This window comes from Bos taurus, chromosome 3 (genome assembly GCF_002263795.3).
Source record: "Bos taurus isolate L1 Dominette 01449 registration number 42190680 breed Hereford chromosome 3, ARS-UCD2.0, whole genome shotgun sequence".
In the NCBI taxonomy this organism is placed as follows: Eukaryota; Metazoa; Chordata; class Mammalia; order Artiodactyla; family Bovidae; genus Bos; species Bos taurus.
The window spans coordinates 50901769-50922916 of NC_037330.1; the positions used below are offsets into that span (position 1 = coordinate 50901769).

At 36.7% G+C, this 21148-nt stretch overlaps 1 protein-coding gene and 1 pseudogene across 12 annotated transcripts in view; one reads left to right on the plus strand and one right to left on the minus strand.

Annotated features, from left to right (window-relative positions):
* The window catches only part of EVI5 (ecotropic viral integration site 5), a 234397-nt gene extending 214223 nt beyond the window's left edge, over window positions 1-20174 (plus strand). For 10 of the 12 annotated variants that reach the window (XM_005204328.5, XM_059885080.1, XM_059885081.1 and 7 more), the window contains one exon: window positions 15680-20174. In XM_005204328.5, coding sequence (XP_005204385.1) covers window positions 15680-15991 — 312 coding nt within the window. In that variant the 3' untranslated portion in view covers window positions 15992-20174. The remainder of the gene's footprint in view (window positions 1-15679) is intronic. The other 2 variants (XM_059885090.1, XM_059885087.1) reach the window with 2 other exon arrangements.
* On the minus strand, window positions 539-657 carry LOC112446060 (uncharacterized; annotated as a pseudogene).
* Window positions 20175-21148: the final 974 nt, after the last annotated feature.

The window sequence follows — 21148 nt, forward strand, 5'->3', positions numbered from 1 at the left end:
GCATCTATATACAGGTTTCTTTGTGAACATTTTCATTTGTCTTGAATGTGTACTTATTAATGATATTGCTGAGTTATATGATAACTCTACTCTTAACCATTTGAGGAACTGCCGTACTGTTTTCCAAAGAAGCTGTACCATTGTATATTCCCACCAGCTATTTATGAGGGTTCTAGTTTCTTCACATTCTTGGCAGTAGTTGTTATTCTCTATTTTGGAGGGGGGGAGGGGGGTGGGCAGGGGATCAATAGCTATCCTGCTACTGCTACTGCTAAGTCGCTTCAGTCGTGTCCAACTCTGTGCGACCCCATAGATGGTAGCCCACCAGGCTCCTCTGTCCATGGGATTCTCCAGGCAAGAACACTGGAGTGGGTTGCCGTTTCCTCCTCCAATGCATGAAAGTGAAAAGTCAAAGTGAAGTCGCTCAGTCGTGTCCGACTCCTAGCGACCCCATGGACTGCAGCCCACCAGGCTCCTCCATCCATGGGATTTTCCAGGCAAGAGTACTGGAGTGGGGTGCCATTGCCTTCTCCTTTAAAGCCTACAGCACCCAGTATTCCCAGGTGGCCTCCCATCCAATTTCTAACCAGGCCCGACCCTGCTTAGCTTCCGAGATCAGACGAGATCGGGGGTGTTCAGGGTGGTATGGCCAGAGACATAGCTATCCTAGTAAGTGTAAATGTCATCTCATTTTGTTTTTTTTTTTTTATTTATATTCTCTCTATAGTTAATGACAATTGAGCATCTTTCCCTATGCTCATTAGCCATTTGTATCTTCTTTAGAGACCTATCTACTCAGACCTTTTGCCCATTTCAAATTGGGTTATCTTTTTATAATTTAGTTGTAAGAATTCTTTATAAGTCTAGACACAAATCCTTTATCAAGTAAATGATTTAAAATTTGGTTGATTAGATGGACTGATAAAACCTATGATTCAGCTTTAGAGAAGAATAATTCCTCCTAGGAATTCAATCCAGATAGAAAAAAAATACCTTGTTTTTATGAGGATGTTTTGCTGAAGGTTTGAATTTTTTTTTCAGTGCTCCAGCTAAAGGTTAAATCATATGAAATGTACGTGGTACTTTGATGTAGCTTTAAAAGTTCAGAGTGAAACAAGTGTGAAGTGATTTATTTCCTGTAATTGGTCATAAATTTACATAGAACCTCATATATTCCTAACCTCATCACCATTGACATTAGAATACCTTCTAAATAATGTTAATGGTTTCAATTTTATCAAGATGTGTCAGCTGCCAGGAAGAGCGCAATGGCAGTTTCATTTTGTTTGCCTCAGTGTACTGGATAAATCTAAGTATGCACTAGAGAAAAACTAACAGTTCTTTGTAAATGGCTTTTATTTCCCCGCTCCCCCCCCCCATCCTTCTCTTGTAACAAATGCACAGTATAGGTTTCTTCAGTTCCAAACTTTACTTTCCTTCTTTTTCACTTATTAATGTGTATACATATTTTTTCTTTGCTTCTAACAGTATGAGTTTTAACCGTTGCATTTTATACATTTAACATAGACTCTCTATATATTTTTAATTTTAAGTGTTTCATCTGGCTTTAAAGAGATATACATAGATTAGTGCCAAAAACATTGTCAGCGTTGCCTATTTTATATTATTTCAATAAAATTTTTTATTTTTTCAACTTAATCTGAATTTTAATTACTGTAAGTCTGAATTTTGGCTCTTGTCTATGTAATGCAATGATCAGCAGGTCATGACCTCCGACTGATCACTTTTATTGGTTTCCGGTTCTGATTCACTGGAAATCTTTTGGTTTGTGTGTTTGTCACTAGTTTTAATCTTTGTCATGTGTGTAATTCCGTTTTTAAGGCTGATAATTGAGAATAAATATACTGACTGTATCATTTCTCATTTACATGTATTTAAAATTTTGAAAACTATTAAAATTATTTTGTAAGGAATCCAGCAAAATCACTGATTAAACTTTGGGGGAAAAAAGAGTAATACCTTTATAAATTAGAAATACAAATCTATATTATTGGACTTATCTGCTCATATAAGATAATGTATAGTTATTTTTATATATTATAGATCACTTATAGAAGTGTTACATTTAGCTTTAAAACCTATAGCCCTGTGTTTTACAAAGATTGATTATAGAGACCCAGATGTACAAATAGGAGCTTTTATAATCTGATATGACTCAGTCTTGGAAACTTACTGCAACTGTTTTGCAGTTCACTTGGTATCACATGACTCACTTCAATGGTTTAAACCCTGTCTAGTAGTGATCAAAGTTCATTTGGTTAGGGGTTTTTTTGGTGTGTGGATGACTTTTTTCCACTTTGTTGTGGATTGATTGTCTTTCAAAATACTCAGTGCAGTCCTTCTTATTCTTTTGAATCTCAGAAAGTAGTAGTTGCCTGTACAATTCAACCTCCAAGCAGACACATGGGGAAAAAATTTTAACTTGAAATAATATACACAGAACTTTAACTTTAAAGCATCATATCAATATAAGTGTTCATTATTAATTCTGTTACCTCTGCATGTTGAAAATGGCAGAAGATTAACCTGTTGTGTCGCTTTAAAATCAACTGTAAAGTTAACCCTAACTTTTTCAAGGTACCACTGTTCTATAATGTGCAGAAAAAAAGCAAATACATAGAGAACATGCTGTGTCCTCTGTCTACATGGTCAGCGACCCAGATGAACAAGTTTTCTTAGAACAAATTTCCGTGTTACTTATTAAGTTATATTAAAAGCTGTATATCTGTAAAACATATCACATTTTTCTGTTTTACGAAAGAAACTTCTGTCTTAACCTTTAGTTATTTAGTGAATGAAGTAGACCAAGTTGATTATGAAGTCCTTTGAGGCTTCAGAATATTCACCCCTGCAGATTCTCCCTGCTTTAAAATTTTAGTGTAATTTTTATGTGAAATAATTGTAATAGTTTTTAATACTCTTTTTTTAGTGTCTGAATTTTTACTGTCTTGCAGTTAGAAACGCTGCTGTTTCCTGTCAAAACCTATGTTCATCAGACTGAACATGACAGTTTCCTGTTTTCTTATTAACTATACTGCGTTTTGTTTTATTCTTTATAAGTTGTATGTCTTCACTTATCACTTTCCTTTTCTAATTACTAAATGCTTTGTTTGGTAAGCCTTGCTTAATATGTGCAGAGAAATCCTTAAGTCCAATCTCTTTGTTGATAGAGTTTAAGATTTTGTTAACTTTTTTTAAGTTGTAATGTGTATATCAGAATGTCTTAAGTATTATTTAAATAAATTCTATATATTTTCACTTTTTTTACTCTGTCTCTTAATGCATAACATGATGAAGCAGTCCACATCAGGTAAGAAACAGTACATTTTTGGGTCTTGTATATTAGTAGCCCCATCTGTATGCTTACTAGTTTTCTCTTTCAGCATTTAAAAGGACCGGATGGATAATCAATGCCCAAGAATTTTTTCAAGAATCCTGCTGTTTTAGTGTAGTTCATCAACATTCTTATGTGCCTACTCTGGTCAAGCCAGAAAGCTCAGTTCTAGGATACACAAATGATTAAGAAATAATCCTCATCATTAGGGGCTGACAGAGAGGTAAAGTGTATGTACAGCAACCAGTCATTCCATATTTTCCCAGACGGTACTGATTTTAAATATTTAATTCCAGTGTTAAATCATATAATTTTGGGGAAAAAAATCTATAAATAAAAACTCAGGGACTTCCCTGGCTGTCCAGTGGTAAAGACTCTATCCTTCCTCTGCAAGGGACACATGTTCGATCCCTGGTCAGGAAGCTAAGATCCCTCATGTCATGCAGCATGGCCAATAATAATAAAAGTGCAAATATGCATATATGTATGTGTGAATCACTACAGTATTAAAGTATTTATGCCTGTTGATTTATTTAAAATGCTATAAAAGTTATAAAAATGGTTTATAAAATGCTAATATTTTAAACTTAATATCAAAATAATACTAGAAAACAAAAAAAATATTTTTTAAAATGAAGCAATTTCTATTTTTTTGTCTTTATTATTATTGGATTATTTGGGAATTTTGTTCTGGTGAATGTAACTACTTTATTATCAAAATGGTCAAGTTACAGATAAATTTGGAAGCATATTTGAGAGGTTTTATTGATCACCTAGTCTTGGGATACAACTAAACAAATAATTGAAACTAAAAAACTTAATATGCATGATGAGAAATGTTTGTTTTTAGATTTATACTCCTCCTTGTTCCCTAAAAATTTTGAGGCAGTTTGCATGAATGTATATAATACAAAAATAACCAAAAATTAGGTTAATTAAATATAATTATTTAAAAATATGTAAATCGACAGAGTCATGTCTGACTCTTTGCAACCCATGGACTGAATACTGGAGTGGGTAGCCTTTCCCCTCTCCAGGGGATCTTTCCAACCCAGGGATCAAACCCATGTCTCCTGCATTGCAGGCAGATTCTTTACCAGCTGAGCTACAAGGGAAGCCCAAGAATACTGGAGTGGGTAGCCTATCCCTTCTCCAGAGGATCTTCCTGACCCAGGAATTGAACTGGGGTCTCCTGCATTGTAGGCGGTTTCTTCACCAACTGAGCTATCAGGGAAGCCCAGTTAAACCAAAGGAAATTGCTAATACTTAACTTTCACTTACAAATATGGTGGTATCATATGGGTCAATCTAATAATTAAAATAATTAGTCCTAATCTAATAGAATCAGAGTTATTATTAGCATACAGAAATGCCTAGAGTATCAAAGTGGGCTGCATAAGTGGCCAGCATAAAGCATGGAATATAATATATTAAAGATTCATGTTGTCTAGTAAGACAAAACCAAATCAGTTATTCCTTTTCCTGCTTTTTAACTTTGATTTCTTTTATGGATTCACATATGGTACTGGAAAATATACTGAATAGGAAATTGTTAGGCTAAGTAAGAGCACTGTTATAATGGACTAAAATAGTGGAGTCCAGATATATAACTAGTGATTGTCTGGTTAAAGCCAAAGGTAGAGTTTAGAAATACTAGCAGAAGAAAGAAAAAAAAAAAAGAATGTATGGCAATTGCATGTCTTTCTAGCAACCTTCCATAGATATTATTTCTTGGATTTTTATTTAATAATAGACATTTTATTCTTAAAGTATCAATTATATACAGAAAAATTCATGAGTCCTAAGTGGTTCAGCTTGATGAATTATTACAAAAATAAATATGCTTATTTAATCTTCCATCAAAGTCAAGAACTAGAATCTTGCCAGCATTTCAAAGGTTTCTTTGTCACTCTTCCACTTACTGCCTAGTGTTTAACCTTATACTAATGGAATCATACAGAATGAATTATTTTGTGCTTCACTTCTTTTGCTCATACTGTGACATTTATCCATGTTGTTCCATGTAGCAGTAAAAGTTCATTTTCATTACTGTATTGTGTCAATTATATGATATACCATAACTTATTTACTCATTCTATTGTTATTTCTATTTGGGGTTATTATGAATAAAATTGCTAGGAAATCCCATTATAAATGTTTTTTCAGTATATTATACTTACTTTTGTTGTTCATATACTTAGGAATGGAATTGCTTGAGTGACTTACTATTTATGGTTCAAACCAGGGCACTTTTAAGAATGAAAATAGTTTGTCCCAAGCAAACTGTAATCTATGGTTATTTTAGGTGTAAAGTATATAGGTACACAACTTTAGAAAATAATACCAAACTATTTTCAGAAATACTTTTACTGATTTATACTTATGCCATCAGTTTATAAGAGTTACCACATTACCATGTGATTACAAGAATCACAAGTCTCTGCTAATATGATTGAACAGCTGAAAATACAATGCCGTATTTTCTAATAAGAGCCTAGAATGAATTTAATCAGGATGATCAGTTAAAGGACCATTAATTTGCTTTGACAATCATCTGGCAGAAGGTAAGGCCAAAGTATTCTTGCAAAATTTAAAGAGCTTATGTTATAATACTTTGGGAAATGATTTGGCAGTTTATTAGAGCTTAATAATACAGTGACCCAACTTAATAATACAGTGACACAGCAGTTATACTGCTGGATGTATTCAAGAGCAGTGAGTGCTTATATTCTAAAAATCATATTTAAGAATGTTCCTAGCAGCTTTATATGCAGTAGGCTGGAGACAGCCCCAAAGCCATTAATAGTAGAATGGATAGTTAAATTCTGACATAGTTAAATTCACATAGTGGAATACTACATGCTGCTGAAAAAGAGTGAACAACTGCTATACATGCCAACATGGATGAATCTCACAAACATAATGTTGAGTAACAGGTTCAGTTCAGTTCAGTCACTCAGTCATGTCCGACTCTTTGCGACCCCGTGAATTGCAGCATGCCAGGCCTCCCTGTCCATCACCAACTTCCGGAGTTCACCCAAACTCATGTCCATCAAGTCAGTGATGCCATCCAGCCATCTCATCCTCTGTCGTCCCCTTCTCCTCCTGCCCTTAATCCCTCCCAGCATCAGAATCTTTTCCAATGTACTGGAGTTTCAGCTTTAGCATCAGTCCTTCCAAAGAACACCCAGATCTCCTTTAGAATGGACTGATTGGATCTCCTTGCAGTCCAAGGGACTCCCAAGAGTCTTCTCCAACACCACAGTTCAAAAGCATCAATTCTTCGGCACTCAGCTTTCTTCACAGTCCGGCTCTCACATCCATACATGACCACTGGAAAAACCATAGCCTTGACTAGACTGACCTTTGTTGCCAAAGTAATATCTCTGCTTTTGAATATACTGTCTAGGGTGATTATAACTTTCCTTCCAAGGAGTAAGCGTCTTTTAATTTCATGGCTGCAGTCACCATCTGCAGTGATTTTGGAGCCCCAGAAAATAAAGTCTGACACTGTTTCCACTGTTTCCCCGTCTATTTCCCATGAAGTGATGGGACCAGATGCCATGATCTTAGTTTTCTGAATGTTGAGCTTTAAGCCAACTTTTTCACTCTCCACTTTCACTTTCATCAAGAGGCTTTTTAGTTCCTCTTCACTGTCTGCCATAAGGGTGGTGTCATCTGCATATCTGAGATTATTGGTATTTCTCCTGGCAATCTTGATTCCAGCTTGTGCTTCTTCCAGCCCAGCGTTTCTCATGATGTACTCTGCATAGAAGTTAAATAAGCAGGGTGACAATATACAGCCTTGACAAACTCCTTTTCCTATTTGGAACCAGTCCGTTGTTCCATGTCCAGTTCTAACTGTTGCTTCCTGACCTGCATATAGGTTCCTCAAGAGGTAGGTCAGGTGGTCTGGTATTCCCATGTCTTTCAGAATTTTCCACAGTTGATTGTGATCCACACAGTCAAAGGCTTTGGCATAGTCAGTAAAGCAGAAATAGATGTTTTTTCGGAACTCTCTTGCTTTTTCAATGATCCAGCGGATGTTGGCAATTTGATCTCTGGTTCCTCTGCATTTTCTAAAACCAGCTTGAACATCTGGAAGTTCACAGTTCACATATTGCTGAAGCGTGGCTTGGAGAATTTTGAGTATTACTTTACTAGCATGTGAGATGAGTGCAATTGTGCGGTAGTTTGAGCATTCTTTGGCATTGCCTTTCTTTGGGATTGGAATGAAAACTGACCTTTTCCAGTCCTCTGGCCACTGCTGAGTTTTCCAAATGTGCTGGCATATTGAGTGCAGCACTTTCACAACATCATCTTTCAGGATTTGAAATAGCTCAACTGGAATTCCATCACCTCCACTAGCTTTGTTCGTAGTGATGCTTTCAAAGGCCCACTTGACTTCACATTCCAGGATGTCTGGCTCTAGGTGAGTGATCACACCATCGTGATTATCTGGGTTTTGAATATCTTTTTTGTACAGTTCTTCTGTGTATTCTTGCCACATCTTAATCTCTTCTGCTTCTGTTAGGTCCATACTATTTCTGTCCTTTATCGAGCCCATCTTTGCATGAAATGTTCCCTTGGTATCTCTAATTTTCTTGAAGAGATCTCGTCTTTCCCATTCTGTTGTTTTCCTCTATTTCTTTGCATTGATCGCTGAGGAAGGCTTTCTTATCTCTCCTTGTTATTCTTTGGAACTCTGCATTCAGATGCTTATATCTTTCCTTTTCTCCTTTGCTTTTCACTTCTCTTCTTTTCACAGCTATTTGTAAGGCCTCCCCAGACAGCCATTTTACTTTTTTGCATTTCTTTTCCATGGGGATGGTCTTGATCCCTGTCTCGTATACAATGTCAGGAACCTCTGTCCATAGTTCATCAGGCACTCTGTCTATCAGATCTAGTCCCTTAAATCTATTTCTCACTTCCACTGTATAATCATAAGGAGTTTGATTTAGATCATCCCTGAATGGTCTAGTGGTTTTCCCTACTTTCTTCAATTTAAGTCTGAATTTGGCAATAAGGAGTTCATGATCTGAGCCACAGTCAGCTCCCGGTCTTGTTTTTGCTGACTGTATAGAGCTTCTCCATCTTTGGCTGCAAAGAATATAATCAGTCTGATTTTGGTGTTGACCATCTGGTGAGGTCCATGTGTAGAGTCTTCTCTTGTCTTAAGGAGCCAGACACAAATGAGTATATGCCATACGTTTCTTTGTTTAAGTCTGAGAACAGGCAAAGTATTCTGTGATGTTAGATGTCAGAGTAGTGGCGACCTTTAATGCAATGTAGGGTAATCACCCAGATAAGAGAGGACACAAGGGGGCCTCCCAGGGTGCTGGAAACATTCTATATCTTGATCCAGATGGTAGTTACATGGGCATATACATAAGTAAAGATTTATTTGTCTGTACACTTAAAATCTGTGTACTTTACTGTGTTTGTTTTTTTTTTTAAAGAACAAGAGGCTAAACATTGTCTTAAAACAGACAATTTTTGCTCAAATTTCTCAAAATTTGCTCAAGCAATTCTGACATTATAGACAAATATGGTCATAGACAAATATCACAGACCATCTCATTTTTTTTTAACTGATAGACTTTATTTTGGGAAACAGTCTTAGGTTTACAGAAAAATTGAGCAGAAAGTGCAGAGATAAACCCCCTCAGCACCTTCCCACAGTTACCCCCATGAACATCTTGTGTTAGTGTCATACATAAGCTAATATTGACATATAAACTAAAGTCTGTTTTTACATTAGGATGCATTTTTTGTGATGTACATCCTGTGGGTTTTTACAAATGTACTAGTTACGATGACTTGTAACTGCCATTACTGTGTCATACAGAATAATTCACTAAGCGTCTCCTGGGCCCCACCTATTCATTCTTCTCTCTCTCCCTTTTAATCTCTGACAACCACTGATCTACTTACTGTCACTACAATTTTGCCTTTTCCAAAATGTTATATAGTTGTAATTTTACAGTATTTAGCTTTTTCACATTGACTGCTTTGACTTAGCAGTAGGCACTTAAGATACCTCCATGTCACTCCTACAACCCCAGCACCCCAACAGCCTAATATTAAACTGCTTAGCAGTTCTTAAGACCTCTCTTTGGCCTGCATATTTTTAGTACATGCTTCATCTCTTTAATGGAGCCTTTCAAATGTGTGATACCATGAGATACTGTTTAACCAGAAAGAATTATTGGTACAGATTCAATCATTTGGAAAGAAACCAGGATCCTACTTAAAGATTTGGAAAGGATCCACTCTTTCAAAAGGTATATTTTGTGTGTGTGTGTGTGTGTTTTAAAGCTCCTGAGTTTCCTTGGAGGCCTCTCCTCCAGAGTAGAAACCAAAGGCCTTGAAAATCTTATTTTTAACAAGTTTCCAAGATAGTCTTATCAGGGAAGTTTGGAAAATAATGTTTTGGGGAGGATTTGTTTGTTTTTCTGTCTCTAGTTATTAATATTTTCAGCTGATTTATTGAGGCCTAATTTACATATCATAAAGTTCTCCCATTTTAAGTATAAAATTCAATAGCTTTTAGTGTATTTACAGAGTTGTGTGACAATAACCACAATCTAATTTTAGAATATTTCTGTCACCCCAAAAAGAAACCTCGTGTCTACTTTCAGCCATTGTCTTTCTCCTCCCCTCTTCCCTAGTCATAGGCAGCCACTAGTCTACTTTGTCTCTGTGGACTTGCCTGTTCTGGACCCTTCGTATAAATGGAATCACGTAATATGTTGTCTTTTGTATTTGGCTTTGACTCAGCTTAATGTTTTTGAGGTTCATTCATGTATCAGGACTTCATTCCTTTGTATTGCCTTTCAATTGTACAGAACAGTGTCTTGTGATTATTTCACCTGCATACATTTATTCAAATGATTGTCTTAGTTTTTTTCATTTTATTGGTGTGTTCTCTTATGTTTAACTCTCCTCTTGTTATTCAGTTGCTAAGTCATGTCTGACTCTTTGCTACCCCATGAACTGCAGCATGCCAGGCTTCCCTGTCCTCCACTATCTCCCGGAGTTTGCTCAAGTTCATGTCCGTTGAGTCAGTGATGCTATCTATCTCAACCTCTCCTGCCCCCTTCTCCTTTTGCCTTCAGTCTTTCCCAGCATCGAGGTCTTTTCCAGTGCGTTGGCTCTTCGCATCAGGTGGCCAAAGTATTGGAGCTTCAGCTTTAGCATCATTCCTTCCAGTGCATATTCAGGGTTGATTTCCTTTAGGATTGATTAGTTTGAACTCCTTGCTATCCAGGGGACTCTCATACAGTGCAAACTCTCCTCTAATACAGTGCAAATCTCCTGTTATGTGTTAGTTCTCTTCTTTCAGTTTAGGTGTACTATTAATTTTACCTTTGTTTTAAAAATTCATCTTTGTCTTTGCATGGTTTGACAGCTTATTCCTTTTATTTATTTACTTAGTTATTTATTTGGCTGCACTGGGTCTTAGTTGTGGCACATGGGATCTTTGTTGTGAGGGCGGGATCTTTAGTTGCAGCATGCAGACTTTTAGTTGTGGCACAGGGGAGCTAGTTCCCTGATCAGGGATCGAACCCAGGCCCCCTGCATTGGGAGCGTGGAATCTTAGCCACTAGACCACCCAGAAAGTCCCTGATTTCACCTTCTTGGAAAAAAAAAATCCTTCCTCCTGCCTGCTGGTCTACTTCAAAGAGGTGTCATCATGTATAGGTGGAGGCCTCCTGCATAGCTGTCATCATGGGGACTTTCTTGGTTATCCTAGGGATTCTTTTTGCCTCACTTCTGCATTAGACTTCCTTTTTCCTGGATCAAAAATAAAAGCATGTCTTTCTTGGTATACTTCATTTTGGTGGACATATCACTTACCTTTCTGGGGGGAAAAAAAGATGTGAGATAAACTATAGAAAAGATTTATCTGATTCTGGTTCTCATGATTGACCCCAGATTTTAAGTCCTTGAAGCTTTTAACTCATACTTTAGCCTCACAGTTACTTGATAGTTTGTATGGGTATAAAACTTTTTTAAGATAATTATAATTTTTTAAAATATTGGTTAGAAATTTTTTTCTCAGAATTTTGAAGGCACTAATCTGTTGTCTAATACTGTTCTGATTCTTAATCTTCTATGTAAAATTTGTTGGTTTGGGCTGGATATTTTGTCTTTTCTTTGTTCCCAGTGTCCTGAAATTTCACTGTGATATACCATGATATAGGTTTACTTTTAAACCATTGTCTTCGACACTTGATAGGCTTTTTCAGTATCAAAGCTCATATCTTTCAGGTCAGAGAAATTTAAGTCTAAGGCCCCTTTTTAGAATATCACGTTTTCTTTTTACATGGATGCAGTGTCTTCAGAAGCAATGAGTAATGCTTTTTTTTTTTTTTAAGTTTTTTTCTCCCCAAATAGTCTTAACTTCTTGTTGCCTTTTTTATGGTTTCTCTTAAATGCTTTCCTTAAATGTCTGATAATATTTGACTCTCTACTCAGACTTAAGACTACGGAACTTTAAAACCTGACAGGAAGGTCTGAATGCCTGGGTAGGATGCATTGACTAAAACCATCATTGTATCATGATCCTGCTGAGCTCCTTCTCTGAGGAATTCAAAGATTCCCCAGAAAGGACCCTTTGCATACAATTCCAGAGAGTCCTGGTGCCTTTTCTTTCCTTGTGAAATCTCAGAAGTACTTTGAGGCACATTCATTGCCGTTAGAAACTATGTCTAATTTCACCTAGAAAAATAATACTTTCTCTTTTCCATGATATGAGTGCATTGTTAGCACTTCACAATTTTAAGTTTTTGTCTTTGCTTTTAGTATTGTGAAGATATTCCTATAGTTTTTATAAAATTAGAAGACGGTGGGCCTGAAAAAGGTACACTCAAGAATATATGTGTACTTTTCAAGACAAGAGTCAATAGCTTTTATCAGGTTCTTTATCCTGTGATTGACCCCCCCAAAAATGTCAAACAAAACCAAACAAAAGAAAAAAGTGAAATATTGTGTAAAGGGTGGTCCTTTCCCTTGAATGTACATCAAAATTATTCAGCTTTTTTGAGCATATACATTTCTAGACTCTACTCTTACACCAGGAAAAAGTTTCAGGAAAAGATATTTCAACAGACTACTCCTTGTTTCAACCACCAGATGGTAGAATCGGCCCAGAACGGCTTGGTTGTACTACTGAAAGGTGGTGTCTGTTTGTATATACCAGACACACACACGGGCAGACAGATGTTCATAGTTCAGCAGCACTTTTGTGCTGAATAAATGATAGTTCCATTTTGGGTAAATCAACTCCTTTCTGAGTCAGCCTCATTTGGTTTGAACAGAGGATCTACCGCAGTCATCCTTTAACTGAGCATATCAACATCTCCTGAAGTGCTTTTTTAAAATAGATAAATTCTGGGTTTTCATGCTCTGGATTTGGGTTCATTAAATCTGGGGAGTGATTCTACATTTTTTGTAGGTATCCTCAGTTATTCTGATGCCGATGATCAATGGGCCATATTTTGAGATATGCTAATCTAAATTTGCGACCAGTATTACCCTTGAAAGTTTTTGTAGCGGGGTTGGATTGAGAAGGTTACTTGTCTGCATTTTTGTTGTTTTTTAAATATAGTTAGTTCCTAGAAGTCTAGTAAAAAGGGTGAGCAGTACAGCTCTTAGACACAGACAGCAAAAATGGCACTTTAGAAGGCACGGCTCTGGACTTCTCCCAGGCAGACTGCTTTTCAGAGGATGTGGAGTCCCAGAGGACATCCCTGAAAGTGGAAATGTTAGTTGCTCAGTCATGTCCAGCTCTTTGGGACCCCATGGAGTATAGCCTGTCAGGCTTTTCTGTCCATGGATTCTCCAGGCAAGAATACTGGAGTAGGTTGCCATTCCCTTCTTCAGAGGATCTTCCTGACTCAGGGATCAGACCCACGTCTCGTGCGTTGCAGGCAGATACTTTACCATCTGAGCCACCCTGAAGTCTAACCCTTTTGAGACCACAGTCTGGGTACTCAGTACCCTGGAATTCCTTGCCCAGATGTTTATTTTCAGGGCCTGAAAATAAACATCTCAGAACCAGTATGCACACTCTACCCTCTCAGAACCAATATGCACACTCCTAGGTCCAGGGGATAACTATAGATAGTTTCAGTTTTATCAAATAGTCCCTTACCTTCAGACTTTTCTTCTCTCCACCAAAAACTTTCTCTATGCCTTTGCTATTCTGTATTAGCAATTATCAAATAAGGAATCATTTTTTAAATTGCATCTCTGATGTTGAAGAAATGACCCTTCTATCTATAGTTTTATTTCATATAATATTTGAGGTCAGTGATTACATTTGATATGATGCTGTGGTGTTTTAATTGCAGTAAATTTTGTTAGAACAAAGAAAAGCTACAGCTTTCCCAACAATTGGGAAGTTGTAGTTCCTCTACCACAATCCTCATTTATAGCCAGGAAGAAGGAGGACACGCGCTCTATATTATTTCTTCAAAAGGGTCTGGGGACAAGAGAAAGGAAGAGATTAACTGACTTAATTTTATGTTTGGAGCTATAAATCATATGTTGCAATTCGGTGATAGGATGTTGCATCAGAGCATGGCAGTTGTAGTAATGCAGTGGGCATCACAACCACGGGTTGGTCTCTCTGGTGCTCTCTGTCCTTTCCCTGGAGATTCAACTCGAAGTTTATCTCCCTTGTGCTATGCCATAGAGGAAGGTTTTACTTCAGTTACATAGTAACTCACAGTGATGTTCTCTTAGCCTAGGGCACAAGAATTTCTTAATGTCTGATGCTTTCCCTGAGGTAGACATCGCTGTGTTGAGCCCCAGCATCCTTCTTGTTTCCCATTGTCACATACCAACAGAGATTTACTAGGGTTTCTTCACTTCTTCCCGGATGTCTATCAGGAAAGCTAGGAGGTGTTATGGCAAAGCTGTAATGTCTTTACTCTCAGAACCGTTAGTTTTGAAAGTGTATGTAATATTTCCTGAATATTTCACATTGCCTTTTTCTCAAGATTGGAAAGATAGTTAGTGACCAGGAATTTGTCCCTAAAGAACAAAAGTTGCAGGTTGATAATACTGATAAGGACAAGAGATATGAAGTGTATTTTTAGCAAATTCTTGATAGTCAAAGTAGATTTGGGTAGTTATTTGTTTTTATTGTTTTAGATTAAAAAAAAACTCTTGTAGGAGAAAATTCATGATGAATGAGAGAAATTAAACAAGTGATAATATCAAGATTAAATTTTATATTTTTGAAACAAATTATTGAAAAGAGGCTGATGTCTTAATTATATGGTAGTGGACTGAGGCAAAGAAGGGACAGATGATGAAGAGAAAATCACTCTCAATACTGGTAAAACTGGTTTGGGAGAATGTGGTTTTTGCTGTGTGACAACAGTGGACTTTTCAGTATTGAACTTTAGAGTTTGTCTGACTTGCCCACCCAGTAATAGGTAGCATTTGATCTCCATAGCCCTTCCCACACAAGGGTATGGCCCTGTAAGACTCCAGGGTTGGAGAAGCAGAACCTGGTTCCCAAAGATGGAAAGAGAGGGAAAAGAGCTGAGCAGTACGTGCCATTCCTCTCCCCTACCCCTTAGTGAGAGAAGTCACTCTTTCTCCCTGGGAAGAATACGGGAGAGAAGACAAAAATAGTCTTCTATTTTTGTCATGGTGGGAAGAAAGCATCTCTGCTCTCACTGAGTGATAGTGGTACAGGATGGAGACTCAGCAAATGTTTTTGATTTGTAAACCATTATCATCATCATCACTCACAAAATTATGGAGACATGCTCCAAGACAGGCTATGTAATAGTTCAGAGTATTGTCTTTATTAAGTTCATTTCTTCTACAGACGTACACTGAAATATTTACAGGTGAACTGATAGGATGAGATTTACCTCAAAATAGTCAGGAACATGAGAGGTATATTGTAACAAGACTGTCCATGATGTGTTAGATGTTGAAATTAATGATGGGTACATGGGGTTTATGTTATTTCTAGTATAGCAGAGGTTCAGTTTGGATCTAAACTTGACTATTGTGTGTCCTCAGCAAGCTATACTACCTGAGTCTCTTATTTCCTAATCTCTAAAATGAAGACAGTAAAATCAACCACATAGGATTGTTGTGATGATTTAACTAAAAATAAATTATGTGCCCATTGCATGACATTTAAGAGTCACTAAAAAATTGGTAGTTACTATTTATATCCATAAATTGAAAAAAGATCAAGGTATCTTCTTGCTTAAATATGAAATGTTTGCTTTCTTGGAGTGTGTGTATTTCCCCAAGTTGAGTATATTAACTTGGATTTTGTTTTGACAGCTCAGGTGCCTAAAAGGCCAGAGAGGCTTCTCCAGCCAACCCCCTTTTGATGGAATCCACATCGTCAACCATTTAATAGGAGATGATGAATCATTCCATTCCTCTGATGAAGAGTTTATAGATAATTCCTTACAGGAAAGTGGCATTGGTTTCCCCTTGCACAGAAAATCTGGTCCAATGTCTTTGGACCCCACTCTGGCAGATGGTAGTGAAAGCGAAGCAGAAGACAGTGTGCTGGAGACCAGAGACGGCAGTCGAGTGGCTCAAAAGGAGCAGCCCCTGAGAAGAGCCTCGTACTCAACCACCGTCTGACCATCACTGTGACCTAGACTGTGGATTTTTCTTTAAGGGATCAGTTATCATGACTAAGGGTTTTTGGAACATATCTGTTTCATATGTATATGTGTGTGTATATATATATATATAAATATATATTTTACAGTCTTATCTGCCTTTTTATCTTTGCCAAATCTTAACCACTGACTTACCATTGCCATAAAATAGAATGGAATATGGTTAATGGGAAAAACGCGGTTCTAACAGTATTACTAAATATTAACATTTCTTGTTTAGAAAATGCAGTTATATCTATATGTGGGGAACCATTTTGAAGTTCAGAACTATGGAAAATTGAATTTTCTTCAGACAAAGCTGTTCTCGTGCAATATTTTATGCTCAGTGAACAAATTGTATATTTATATTTATCAATTTGTTTTCAGAGCAGCTGTCTACACACATTTAACCAAGATATACATCTGAGTTATCTTGGTATTTTGTGTTTGGAAACTTCTTTTTTTTTTTTCTTCAACTAAAATTACTGCTTTATTAGTGGTCCATTGAAAATTCCCAAACACAAAGCCTTTTTTCACATAATTTTATAAACACAAGTTAATGGTTGTCTTAAGAATTTTAAGTTTTGTTTTAATTTCAAATTTTTATGTGCATATGATGCTTCCATGTGTTGCCTACCAGAGTACTAGTTAGCTACAAATATATTGGGTTTTTGTACATATTTATAAATCTGTACCACCCAACGTTGAACATTTTATATGGAGAATGTACTTGTTGAAAAATGACTGCCTTCAGCATTATAACTGGACCTCTGTAAATAATAGGTTAAAGACAATTGAAAATAAAACCAAACACTAATATTGCAGTAGCTTTAGTATTTTGCTTAGCATTCAACACTAGCAGATTCATAACTGATGCTTATTCAAAGACACTACTGGTGAAATCTTTTACTTCATGTGTATGTAACTACTAAATTTTTCTTGATTAGAGAGAGTATAACAGGCATCACTTAGTGCTAATATTCTACTTAATATAATTTAAGCAATGGTCTGAGGTCCACGATGCACAACAATTACATCTGCAAATAATCTATGAATGTTATCTTCAGATTCTCTAGTTACTGATCTATAGATGAAGCAAGCCATAAGAATCCGTTCCTACCAGTTCTTTATCATCTAGATCTTTTTTTCCCTAGAAAACTGATGCCTGTCACTGATAAATTAGAGGAAACCCCCAAACTACATTTCCACTATGGAAAGACTCCAGAAATGTGTTGCCTGGATGCTTTCTACTCTGATTTTCCTCAGCAGCTTATGAAAAGGAAATAATCCTCAAGAATGAGAGGAAGGCAGAATTCAGTAAATACAGAGGTAAATTTTGTACAATATGTTGCATGCAGAAAAAAAATTACATGATAAAATGGAATAGAAGAGACAAAACTAGTTTTCTAGAACAAGGAGGTAAGCCTTATGGTACATTGTAAGCTAGGCTTTCCCAGCAAGCCCTTTGTAAGCAAGCTCTTGAGAGACAAGATTGAAAACATGCCTCCTGAGTCCATAGCTCCAGGCTAAATTCTAGTGGTTAAGTAATATAACTGTGGCCACAAGTTAGTAAATATCAGAGCTAAAGTTTTAATCCAGATTGCTCTGACACCAAAGCATTTGAAAAGGCTCAGCTAAATGAATTTATCAATTCCCTGCTTTTCTGGTAGTTAATGTGATTTAAATAAATTTGATTTAAACTGTTTCCTGGATATATTACAGAGATATATGTATATCTATATGTATAGATATGTGAGTATCAACATTCATAAGCTACATAAAGCTTATGAATGTAGGTACTGCTAGAATTGTCTGACTGGTGCCTTTGAGATTCTCTTTTTGGGTTCATTGCTGTCATTCTTGAGGCTGTTGATGCCCAAGTGAAGTGAGATGATTTATGGCAACATGATAGCTTTGACCCCCACATCAAGAAATCTGACTGGTCCAGCCCATAAGCTTGTTCCAGCCAACAGCCTATTTTTACATGACCCACAAGCTAGTTCAGTTCAGTTTAGTTCAGTCGCTCAGTCGTGTCCGACTCTTTGCGACCCCATGAATTGCAGCACGCCAGGCCTCATGTCCATCACCAACTCCCGGAGTTCACTCAAACTCACGTCCAGCAAGTCCGTGATGCCATCCAGCCATCTCATCCTCTGTCGTCCCCTTCTCCTCCTGCCCCCAATCCCTCTCAGCATCAGTCATTGTTCAATGAGTCAACTCTTCACATGAGGTGGCCAAAGTACTGGAGTTTCAGACCCACAAGCTAAGGGTGATTTTTATATTTTTGAAGAGTTGAGGGGAAAAAAAATCACATGAAAATCATATGACCTTCAAATTTTAGTGTCAATAAAGTTTTATTAGAGCATACCCATGCTTCTTCATTTGCGTATTATCTGTTACTGCTTTTGTGCTACAATAGCAGAGTGAAAGTGAAAATGAAGTCGCTCAGTCCTGTTTGACTCTTTGTGACCCCATGGACTGTAGCCTACTAGGCTCCTCTGTCCATGGGATTTTCCAGGCAAGAGTACTGGAGTGGGTTGCCATTTCCTTCTCCAGGGGATCTTCCCAACCCAGGGATCAAATCCAAGTCTCCCGCATTGCAGGCAGACGCTTTAGCTTAAAGTATCTACTGTCTGTCACTTTAGAGAAAGTTTGCTGATTTTAATTTAGATACTCTAACATGTAGGTTTACCTCTTCAGTTTGTCTCAAGTAGATTTGCTTTTGCTATTGAGCTAATGGTTTGGACCTAAAATTTCCTGGTGGATCCTATACTTAAAACTATTCAAAATGGAGACGGTACCAGCTATTTTAGATTATGAAGTATTTGAAGCCATAGAAAATTCAGAAGGATATCTGTGCCTTTGGAAATGGAGAAAAAAAGGAAAGAATTCCAGAATCTTGGCACCATTCTCTAAAGCATGCATCATTGACCTTTAGGGTATGCTTCATTGAGTCATTGTTATAATTTGACTTTAAAAGTATGAACATCCTTTTAGAATCATGTTTCAATTCTAAACTTTGAAAGATATCCTTAGAAAATTTCCTAAGTACTGTTTCTGGTTAGGAATTAGTAGTTAAGTAAACCTTAATCTGTTGGGACTCTTGTAATTTGAATAATGAAAAATTAGAAACAACAATCTTTTCTTTCAAGATCTTGGATTCAGATACTTCTTAGAAGGGTTTAAAATCTTCCTGGCCTTTAGGATGTAATAGGATAACTTGCTCCCTTGGAATAGTTTATTTCTGGTGTCATTGTCATCCTGGGTTGAAATGCTGAGAAGAGGTTACAAGTCACTTGAATAAAGTGGAAATTACACTGAGGTGATTAAACAGAGACCTTACAGACCAAGAAAATATTTCAATAGCCTATTAAAAAATTAGTGGAAAAAAATTTTCTTCCTGGAAATATATGTCAAAGATATAACTACATGATTTCTACCCTTTTTGTTGATAGGTATTAAGCATTCAGTGCTTGTTGACTAACTGAGACAGCAAGTCCCAACTAACTGGCTGGCTATTTGGGGAAGGAAAAAAAACTTGCTTAGCTCTGAATGCAGCTTGTTACTCTCCAGACAGTGCCTTTGATTGAAAACAAGGTCTAGACCTTTTAAAGTATTTTATTTCTGACATCATTAGAAATGACATGGTTCCTCATGCTTCTTTTTCTTTACATAATGCACTATAATGTTCAGATTTAAAGTAAAATGAGTATATGAATTGTGTCTTAATAAAGCCCTTTCATGGCCAGCTTGATTTTTATATAAGTACCAGGCATCAACAGCTAACATTTCATTAAATCAGTGATTTACTTTGTTAAAACAATGAACTTTAGCCTGAAAGTTATTGCTGCTCTGTCATTAATGAAACAATGTTTTTTAGTTAATTTTTATTTAATTCATTCTACTCAAATTTTCTGACTAAAAATGGAGTGAATGCTATTTATAATCCAAGTTTTTACATTACATCCATTGATCCGCCTATACCTTCTTTTCATTCCAAAGAAGAGAAGATAGAATAATACATTAAATATACTATAGAGATGCAAAATTATAATGTATTTCATTTTAATTTTTGGAATTTCTTATTGTAACATTGTATGATAACCTGAAATGTTTACTTGTGCCTTTGCTTTAAACAATTAAAGTTTTCCATTTTATAAGAATTTCTGTTTCCTTGAACTATTCAACTGAAAAGGGAGTAGGCATCAAAGGTCTGTCTGAAAAGGAATAGCCTAGCATCAGGTATTCATGAGTGAGGCATGTGTTCTCTGGGTATAGGGACCATATCCACCTGGTCCACCCATGTGTAACTAGTGCCAGACAGAGAGCCTGGTATATATTTTTCAATAATGAAAGGCCTAAAATACCAGGATTTGTTATTTCCTTCAGAAACATTGTTATTTTTTGAAGATTGTAATGGCAGTATTTTTATCTCACATTGTGTTTTAGGTTATTTGATTAGTAACTGATTCAATAAATATATTTAAATATATAAATTGAATACATATACAGAGGTAATCATAAAAAGAAATTTATGCCTTCTGCATCATTACAATGTTTGTTAGTATCATTTAATTCAGCATTGTGTATGCTGCTTTATTCCCAAAAGGATTTAAGGCACTTCACAAGGGTACCTGAACTATGACAGGATAATTATAATCCAGGGCTTCTTACCTTGGCACTGTTGACAGCTGGGGCCAAGTTGCTGCAAGTGGCTGTCCAGTACCTCGTCGGATGTTCATCAGCACCCCTAAGCTCTGTGCACTGAGAGCCAGTAGCACCCCCTCCTTCAGTCGTGATAACCTAAATTGTCTCCAGTTGCCAAAAGCTGGGAGGACTGAGAATGAAAATCACCCCTGGTTGAAAATCTCTGGTATATATTTAGAAGTGAGTCAGAAAACAAAAAGCCACTAGGACCAAAACTAAAAATATATGCACCTATTGAAGGTGGGTAACGAATTCGACTGTTTCTAGTAGCCAGTGAGAAAAGTAAAACCTGAACCACAGTGAGGTGTCTCTTCACACTTTACGATGGCTATTAAGACACGCACTAACAAGTGTTGGTGAGGGCATGGGAAAATTGGAACGTTTGTCCATTGCTGCTGGAAATGTAGAATGGTGCAACCATCGTGGGAAA